General features: G+C 44.5%; 1 protein-coding gene across 3 annotated transcripts in view; it reads right to left on the reverse strand.

Moving 5' to 3' along the window:
• kif13a (kinesin family member 13A) overlaps positions 1-10,000 on the reverse strand; it is a 66,972-nt gene that overhangs the window by 27,358 nt on the left and 29,614 nt on the right. For 2 of the 3 annotated variants that reach the window (XM_042107248.1, XM_042107246.1), the window contains exons 7-15: positions 5,752-5,839; positions 5,114-5,248; positions 4,780-4,892; positions 4,550-4,661; positions 4,101-4,313; positions 1,997-2,107; positions 621-755; positions 326-456; positions 117-203 (exon numbers count right to left, since the gene is read on the reverse strand). In XM_042107248.1, coding sequence (XP_041963182.1) covers positions 117-203; positions 326-456; positions 621-755; positions 1,997-2,107; positions 4,101-4,313; positions 4,550-4,661; positions 4,780-4,892; positions 5,114-5,248; positions 5,752-5,839 — 1,125 coding nt within the window. Of the gene's footprint in view, positions 1-116; positions 204-325; positions 457-620; positions 756-1,996; positions 2,108-4,100; positions 4,314-4,549; positions 4,662-4,779; positions 4,893-5,113; positions 5,249-5,751; positions 5,840-10,000 lie in introns of those variants that run through there. The other variant, XM_042107247.1, reaches the window with a different exon arrangement.

Raw genomic sequence — 10,000 nt, forward strand, 5'->3', positions numbered from 1 at the left:
TGGTGAGAGCGGTATCGGAGCGAAATTGGGAGCGGAACAGAGCGGCCGCTCCGGCCAAAATTCCATCCGCTCCGCTCCTCGCTCACTAGCTCTGGTGTGTGTGTGTGTGTGCTCACCTGAAGAAGTGGTTGTTGCCCCACAGGATGCGGTCTCCGTGCCAGAGCTGGACGGGAGTGTGTATCAGTGTTCCGTTCACACACGTCCTGCATGGGGCAGAGGGCAGCGGCATCAGGTGGAGTGTGTATGTGTGTGTGTGTGTGTGTGTGTGTGTGTGTGTGTGTGTGTGTGTGTGTGTGTCTGTGTGTGTGTGTGTGTGTGTGTGTACCTGGCATTGTCAGTAGGACTAAGAGTGACCGATCCATCCTGCGTGACATCTAGGCAGCAGTGTTGTGGCTGGATTCCGATTCCAAACAACTGAATATCCTGAGATGTGTCTGCACCTACAAGAGTATGCTCCTGAGAACACACACAGAAACGCACACACACACACACACGCACGCACGCACGCACGCACGCACGCACGCACGCACGCACATACATACAACAGACACTAATGTGAGTGTGTAACTTCAGAGACCCGATTGGTTAACTGGTGCAGTGATGCTGGTTGCCAGGGTTACCTTCAGGTAGTAGACGAGCAGCTCGTTGAGGGCGGGGTCAGCGTTGAGGTTGACCAGGAAGCACTTGTCCTCCCCGACCTTGATTCCAGAAGATTCCAGAGAGATTCCCAAACTCTCCAGCTGCTTCTGTCGTTCCTGAGGAAACACACACACACACACACACATACATATACAAACAGAAACCAGAACAAACAAACATATGATGTGTGTGTGTGTATGAGTGTGTGAGTGTGTTTGTGTCTGTGAGTGTGTGTGTGTGTGTTTGTGAGTGTGTGTGTGCGAGTGCGAGTGTGTGTATGAGTGTGAGTGTGTGTGTGTGTGTGTGTGTGTGTGTGTGTGTGTGTGTGTGAGAGTGTGTGCGAGTGTGAGTGTGTGTGTGTTTGTGTGTATGAGTGTGAGTGTGAGTGTGTGTGTGTGTGAGTGAGTGGGTGAGTGAGTGTGTGAGTGTGCGTGTGTGTGTGTGTGTGTGACAACTTGTGATGGCCATTCATTTACGATTTGTTGTAAAATATTAAAATTGTTTAAGGTTGACAGGCTAGTTTTTAACTGTATGTTTTTCTTGTCTCCCATGCCTGTTTCATTCATCATAAGGAGGGACGAATGAAATATTGCGGACATTCAGCGTTTGTTGAGATAATTCCTGAACGGTTTGGTTCAGAGCTGAAAATGCAACTGTGGACAAATGTGGGTTACTAGTGACAAAATATTAGCTTTCAGCTTTGCACGATCACGTTCGGGCGTGCGTGTGTGTTGGTGGTGGTGGTGTGTGTGTGTGTGTGTGTGTGTGCGTGTGTTGGTGGTGGTGGTTAGGCTTAACAACATGTTTCAGCACATTTGAAAAATATTGCGATAATACTGATAACGTGATCATTTTGGTCACTATAATCGTCATGTTAACATTTTCATACCGTTACTTCACTAGTGTGTGTGTGTGTGTGTGTGTGTGTGTGTGTGTGTGTGTGTGTGTGTGTGTGTGTGTGTGTGTGCGTTTTCATACCGTTACATCTCTAGTGTGTGTGTGTGTGTGTGTGTGTGTGTGTGTGTGCGTTTTCATACCGTTACATCTCTAGTGTGTGTGTGTGTGTGTGTGTGTGCATTTTTATACCGTTACATCTCTAGTGTGTGTGTGTGTGTGTGTGTGTGTGCGTTTTCATACCGTTACATCTCTAGTGTGTGCGTGAGCGTTTTCATACCGTTATATTTCTAGTGTGTGTGTGTGTGCCTGTGCGTTTTCATACCGTTACATCTCTAGTGTGTGTGTGTGTGAGTGTGTGTGTGTGTGTGTGTGTGTGTGTGTGTGTGTGCGCGAGAGCGTTTTCATACCGTTCCATCTCTAGCGTGTGTGTGTGCGTGCGTGTGTGTGTGTGTGTGCGTACCTGTGCGATCTCTTCTGTTTTCCTCAGTTTCTCCTCCCAGCTAACGGTCATCTCCTGAATCAGCTTCTCTGACTCTTCTAGCCTCTCCTTCAGATCAGGGGCTTTCAGAGACTACACACACACACACACACACACACACACACACACACATAAATACATATACAAATACAAATACAAATACACAAAACAAGCACATACACATACAGTATGAAAAAAATAAGCACACGCACCAGTGTTGCGTGGGTTGATTCAAATCGAGCAGGTGACTACGGTTAACAGCGGTCATCCGCGGTTACGGGTCAATTATTATTATTTTTTTATTATATTTGGGTCGTGTTTGGTCGGGTCAGTTAAAATAAAGATGCCGATTAAACTTTTGTAATTTATATAGTACATAATTGTTTTTAGAAGACAAGACATCATTGGCCAGAGGCATTGCAAGCAGGGTTATGGGCGTTATAACATCCCCACTTTTGTTAAAACACGATTCTATCCTCCCCACTTTTGTCACGAAAATGTAGAAATGCAGGGAGAGACGTTGAGAGCGGGCCACTTGTTGTTTCTGTGTAGAAAGGCCCTTGGCTACACTTGACACGCAACTGCGTTCTGTTCTCAGAGTATATGTTTTCTCTGTCTATGATCTGCAGCTTTCCTCAAACTACGGGCCTCCTCCACAAGTAAAGAGGATTACTGGTCCGCGTTGCCAGGAAGTTAAGCTATGCCGTCTGATCATTTGCAAGATCGAATGGTATTATAGAACAGCGGACTGAAGAAAAATAAACGAAGAGTTTCCCTAACTAGGAATACTTCTTAATTTAGGGTCATCAACTATAGAGGCATAGCCTACAATTGGTATGAGCGCTCATGCAATGTGTGTGCGTCCTTGCGCAACTCAACACTGGAGATATCATGGGCTAGAAGCAACAATATTTGAAACAACAAATGACGTGGATTCAGCTATCCATGGAAACAGCATAGAAACTGCAGAGCCTAATCCTAGTCTTTAAATTGACATTAATTAGGCTGTACGCAACACAAATTAATTTATTCCCTTTGCTTTCAAACATTTTTGATTTGATCTTACAGTTCGTTATTCTGTGTCTTTTAGGCCTACATTGACTATATTACTGTATAGTTAGGCATATGCATTAATAGCTCAGTGATCCCTCAAAATTAGGCAGTTGTCTGTTTATTGTAGCCTAACAGAGGTAGCCTGTATCGTAGGCATAGCCTATTGGAGTGAAATTAATTAGTGAGATGATCTGCATCTCCGTTCACCTAAAGCTATGGCTGTGCGCTAACGCTAGGGCTGGGATAAACGATTATTTTTTAAACGATTAATCTAGCGATTATTTTTTCCGATGCATCGATTAATCTAACGATTCATTTTTTCAGTCCGATTCGATTTCGATTCGATTATCTCCCCATTAATTGACTAATAGCAATTTATACATGTTAATTTACATATCTGAATGAAAAAACATGAATTCCTTAACATTGCAAAATATGTTTATTGCTCTTAAAATTCCAAAGTAAAAGACTATACAAGTGCAAAGTAATGCATTCTTAGTCAGAGGTAGCATTCAATAAAGTTCAGTAGTGTATAGGTCTAATTGAGTGCCTGTCACTTGCCTGGCAACCCTACAGTTTAAAGGCTGCTGATGTGTGGATGCAATTCATAACGTAGCCTAGTTAGTTCAAATAACGGTTTGTACTTCTCCTTGGGACAAGCACTTTTGAGTCTTGAAAAAAAAACCTTTCCATTTACATCAGGATTTGGCAAACATCCCCCCCCCCCCCCCCCCCCGTTGTCCAAGTCAGCTGCCACCACAAATTGAACCCAATTCTGTGGAAAACACTGGACTCTGGAATACCAGTTTTGCGTAGCTCAATAACACTACGATTGCGTTAATCAAGAGCATAGAATACTTTTTACAATAAGCGGGTCGGGTACAGTATTTCAATAATTATTTTTTGCGGTCTGAGTTGCGGTCGGGTTAGTTGAAAACGTTTGGGCGGGGCAGGTCGTTCATACATGTACCCGCGCATCACTGACAAGCGCACACACACACACACACACACACACACACACACACACACCTACCTCAGCTTGGTTGAGCTGGTCTCGTAGCTTCTCCACCTCCTCCCGTAGCTCCCTGATGATGCGTGCGTTGGGGTCCTCGTTAACAACGGCGTGGTTGACGATGCGTTTGGCGCGGTCAGCGTAGCGGAGTGTGGACAGCGTCTCCTCATAGTTATCGGCCGCAGGACTCACCGTGGCGATCATCGCCGTCTTACTGTTCCCACCGAGACTGTCCTGGCCACACACACACAGCAGATGTCCCAGTCACACCAGCCCAAACACAAACACTTGCACACACACACAGTGACCACACACGGACACACACACACACACACACACACACACACACACAGTGGCCACACACACAGATGTCCCAGTCACACCAGCCCAAACACAAACACTTGCACACACACGCACACACACATACGGCCACGCCCAAACAGAGAGACACACACACACAGTGCCATTACCTTCAGTAGCCAGGTGAGGACAGAGTCTCTGTAAGGCACAAATTTATTCTTCCCTTTTCCAGACGACTGGTCTGCCAGAGCAGAGATCACACAGCCCAGTGTGGTCAAAGACCTGTGGACACACACACACACACACACACACACACACACACAGGGATAAATCGATCATACTCTCCCCCATCGAACACATGGAGATTGTGTGTGTGTGTGTGTGTGTGTGTGTGTCTCACTTGTTGATGTTGCTTCCCTCCTTCAGTCTCTCTCCAGCAGCTCCAGTCTTTGAGACTCGCTCTGACCCCGCCAGATCCACCAGACTCATCTTACTCACCTTCTCACCTGAGTTCTACACACACATACACCCACACACACACATATGAACACACAGGCACACACACATCTGATCTTAGGTTATAGTGTGTGTGTGTGTGTGTGTGTGTGTGTGTGTGTGTGTGTGTGTGTGTTACCCCTAACTGTAGGTCACAGAGTGTCTGTGTAATGATAATGCTGAAGACAGGATGTGTGTGTGTGTGTGTGTGTGTGTGTGTGTGTGTGTGTGTGTGTTACCCCTGACTGTAGGTCACAGAGTGTCTGTGTAATGATGATGCTGAAGACAGCATGGGAGCGACTGCTCTCCTCGTTCATGTTGGTGGCGGCGACCGTACGAGATTTATTCCCCTCGGACATCAGAGAATCAATATCCTACAACACACACACACACGCACACACAGAGAAAAGCATAAACAATTATTCACTCACAAATGTACATACAAACAACCATAAGCACTCACAGCAATAAAGCAACCACTCTTCTATACTAAACCCACAGACACACACACACACACACACACACACACACACTTTACTGTAAGTGCTAGGCATAATTCTTCCCTGACAACAACCTGAAGTCCAACAGGCATTCAAGCTTTCGTACTCTTTCTCACACAAGCACACACACACAAACACACACAAACACATTTAAAGACCATGAACATTAGTCTCCAGGCACGCAGCTATGGTGACTACAACAATCTCTGAGTGTGTGTGTGTGTGTGTGTGTGTGAGAGAGAGAGAAAGACAGACAGATAGAAAAGGGAGAGTGTGTGTGTGTGTGTGCGTGCATGCGTGTGTGTGTGAGAGAGAAAGACAGAGATAGAAAAGTGTGTGTGTGTGTGTGTGTGTGTGTGTGTGTGTGTAGTGCTTACCTCAAAGCTTGTGACAGCCAGCTGAGAGAGTCCGTCCACGTATGGGCCTAGAACCTTATGCTCTCGGACCTTCAGAGACTGACCCCCCCTGAGGAACCACGAGAACACAGAACATATGAGAAATATGAGAAAATACAGAACACATAAGAAAATACAGAACACAGAAGTTATGGAACTTTAGATACAGAACACATGAGAGCAGAACATAGTAGCGGTCAGCAATGAGACACACACACACACACACACACACACAGAAGTAGCAAGTTCTGAGAGGACAGTGACCAGGAGAGGGTGCTGATGAGCTAAGTGGAGAGATCACAAAGCAGGGAGGTGTTAGAGAATGTGTGTGTGTGTGATCAGGGTTTACATCACAACACAAATACACAATGCATCAAACAGATACACGCCTTTCTTCACATGGCATAAATACTAACTGATATTATTAATATTAACATACACTGATATCAGCCAATCAAATACGTGCACGGAGACCCGAGGCCCATGAGGCTCTGATCGGACTCTGATCCAGAGGTACAGAACCATGAGGGCTGTTCAGATTCTCTAAAGGCGAGTTTAGAACACTGAAACATCCCTTTGGAACATTGAAACATCCCTTTAGTTTGGAACACTGAAACATAGACGGTTAATAAAGCGAGATGATTCATAAGAGGGTAAATTCTGGCACGCTGTGACGTGGGGTTCGAAGCGGTCACGCCCATTTAGGTGTCTAGCGGGAGGTCCAGTGTCTATGTATTCCTACGGGAGAAATGAACATTTTCCTGGAATATGACCAATCCCTTAGCCCTACATTCAGCGATGTAAGTTATGAACCTATTTTCTACAAGCCACATGTCTCCCTAACATTCCGACATTGAAATTGTATTTTCCAACGAAACAAATAAAGACAAAAATAGCTTTGTTTGTGATCTGTCACTGTCTCCTCAAAGCTCTGGTGCACAGCCACCTGTTGTCAGAGGCTCTAGACCAGGGGTTCTCAAAGTTTTGATTGGTGAGGGCCAATTCAGGAACCCAATATTGAACTGAGGGCCACCAAAGGGGCGGGGGGGAAAAAAATCCCATTTGTAATCATTTTAATGACCAGGTTGCATCTCTACAGTTTATATTTATTGCATTAAACACATTTTAATTCATACTGCCCTCAACAGACAAATTTGGGATATAACAGTTCTGGTTGCAGTCCATTTCAAGTACAAACTTATTTAGAAAACAGTCTCAGTGTGCCTTGCTTCTTATCAGCATAGGCCTTATTCAGGGCCAATTCCAGCTACCAAAGCACCACAGGGAAACCTGACAGCCACTAAACACCACTAAACGAAGATTCATTCTTTTCAAAGCACACAGTAGGCTACAGTTGTACAGTTTTACAGATGTTATCAGTTGTTATCGCGGGCCGTCAGAAATGTTTCCCCGGGCCGCACTTTGAGAACCTATGCTCTAGACTCAGAGACGGTTGATAAACAATTTTTTGCTAGAACTAGTAGACTACCACAAAGTTGCTGAACGTATGTTATTTTAGGTTAGCTTGCAACAATATATAAGTTTAACCAAAGTCCTTAGCTGCTAGCTAGCTAGCGAACATAATTAGCCGTTCCCATTCACTTTCCGCTTACTGTGCTAATGTTAGCTAGCTAGCTCGGTTAACAGGCAAAATTAAATTATTCATTCCGTGTCCGAAAGAGTGTTTCATTGTCATCACACACAAACAATGACTGTAAAATAGTATACAAAATTATATTTATATGTTCTTATTGCTTATTCAGAGAAAAGTTTATGTTTTGACACGCCTATTTAGGAGTCCGGAACTAGAGCCATTTCGTTCCATTGGTGAATCGTCTTATGATTCATCTTAGTTAACTATAGAATCTTTGACTAAAACATCCCTTTAGAACAGTGTTTCCCAAACTTTTTTTCTGGGGACCCACTTTTTAAAAATGACAGACCATCGCGACCCATTTCACTTCAGATCTAACATGCAACCTGCATGCAACCACCAATATTTAATTTATTAGACAACATAAATTGTGCTGGCGACCCAAATAAAATCTCCTGCGACCCACCTGTGGGTCGCGACCCAGTCTTTGGGAAACACTGCTTTAGAACACTGAAACATCCCTTTAGTTTACAACACTGAAACATCCCTGTAAAACACAGAAACATCCCCTCCGTAACGTGACACACATCAAAAACACACCTGCCTTTTCATAATTATGCAGCCTAGATAAGAGTACAGTCTGATTCTCTCAACAGTGTTAAAAGCGTGAATTCTCGTAAGCAATTCCGCTTGCTTACCAGACTCAGTGACTACGCAGTGTGCACCTACTACCTTATTTGGGTTTTGGGTTGCCAGGTTTTATGACAAAAGGGTTGAAATTGAAAGTAAGTCATTGCTATGTATAGGGTGTATATCATACCTAATTTCGCAACCCGGGAGATGTCAGGCTAACAGAAAAAAATGAATGGATCCATGATTTTATAATTAGGTTTAATGGTTATGCAAATTCCGGGAGTTTCCCAGGAGAAATAGCAAAACGGGAAGGCGCTGGGAGATGACTGTCTCAGGCTTTAAGCCAGAGACTTTCTAATGTGGAGACACAGCACTCAAAAAGAGATCCTCCATAGAAATGCATGGGGCTAGTTTGTCACGCTAATATGGCCGTTGTCTACACATATCCCACCCCTTCCTCTGCAAAACGTCGACATGTGAATACATTGAGCCAATCATGTGGTGTGTTGTGAAGACATCGTGCCAATCATGTGTTGTGATCTCGCCGCTGGAGCAAGATTGGCGTCGTGAAGCCTTGCGCACGCGCAGTTCGACTCAAAGACTGTGCCCGATGAGTGCCCATAAAACGTTGGTATATGGCCGCCGAGTGGAGGGACTTGCCTTAAAGGACTTTGTTTAAGCATACAATCTGGCTCTACAGATCCTAACAACCAACATAGCAACCAACGTGATTAACCTAGCAACCAGCATAGCAACCATCATAACTACCCTAGCAACAGCCTAGCAACCATGTCAAATACCCAAGCAACAGCCTAGCAACCACTTCCACAGTTACAACCTAGCAACCAATATAGCAACCAATGAGATTAACCTAGCAACCAGCATAGCAACCACCACAACTAACCTAGCAACAGCCTAGCAGTCACCTCAAGGACCCTAGCAACAGCCTAGCAACCATGTCAAATACCCAAGCAACAGCCTAGCAACCACTTCCACAGTAACAACCTAGCAACCAATGTAGCAACCAATAAGATTAACCCAGGAACCAGCATAGTGATCAACACAGCTAACCTAGCAACAGCCTAGCAACCACCTCACGGACCCTAGCAACAGCCAAGCAACCATGCCAAATACCCTAACAACAGCCTAGCAACCACTTCCACAGTTACAACCTAGCAACCAATGTAGCAACCAATGAGATTAAGCACCCTAGCTCTATCAACCACTTCCACAATGACAACATAGCAACCAAAATAGCAACCAACATGATTACCCTAGCAACCATTTGAGCTACTATAGCAACCACCACAACTACCCTATCAACACCCTAGCAACCATCTTAATTACCCTAGCAACAACCTAGGAACAACCACTATAATGTCAACCTAGCAACCACGATAGCAACAAACATGATTACCCTAGCAACCAGCATAGCAACCGCTTTATTTTGCATAGCAACCACCATATGTTCCTTAGCAACAACCTAGCAACCATCTGAATTATCCTAGCAACAACCTAGCAACAACCACTCTAACGCCAACCTAGCAACCACCATAGCAACCAACATGATAACCTTAGCAACCACCATAGCATCCACTTTTTACCATAGCACTATTTTGCATAGCAACCACCATAAGTACCCTAGCAACCATATGATTTATTATAGCGACAACCTAGCAACCACCATAGCAACCAACACGATTATCCTAATCGTGCATAGCAACCACTTTATTTGGCATAGCAACCATCATATGTACCCTAGCAACACCATTGTAACTATCTCTGCATTATCTGTTTTTACTCTGTATGATATTTTACATCATATATTTTGCATTTTCATGCACTGGTAATTCCTTGGAATTGCATTTCTATATCCCACAAAAGGTGATGTGAACGATTATGTTTTCCCATGCAGATGAACGTATCGTAACTGACTGAAGCCGACCCTTCATCTGTACTCCAGACCAGAGGTGGCGCTAGAGAGCCTTAGTTCAGAGAGCCCAA

This window comes from Alosa sapidissima, chromosome 10 (assembly GCF_018492685.1).
Source record: "Alosa sapidissima isolate fAloSap1 chromosome 10, fAloSap1.pri, whole genome shotgun sequence".
Classification (NCBI taxonomy): Eukaryota; Metazoa; Chordata; class Actinopteri; order Clupeiformes; family Clupeidae; genus Alosa; species Alosa sapidissima.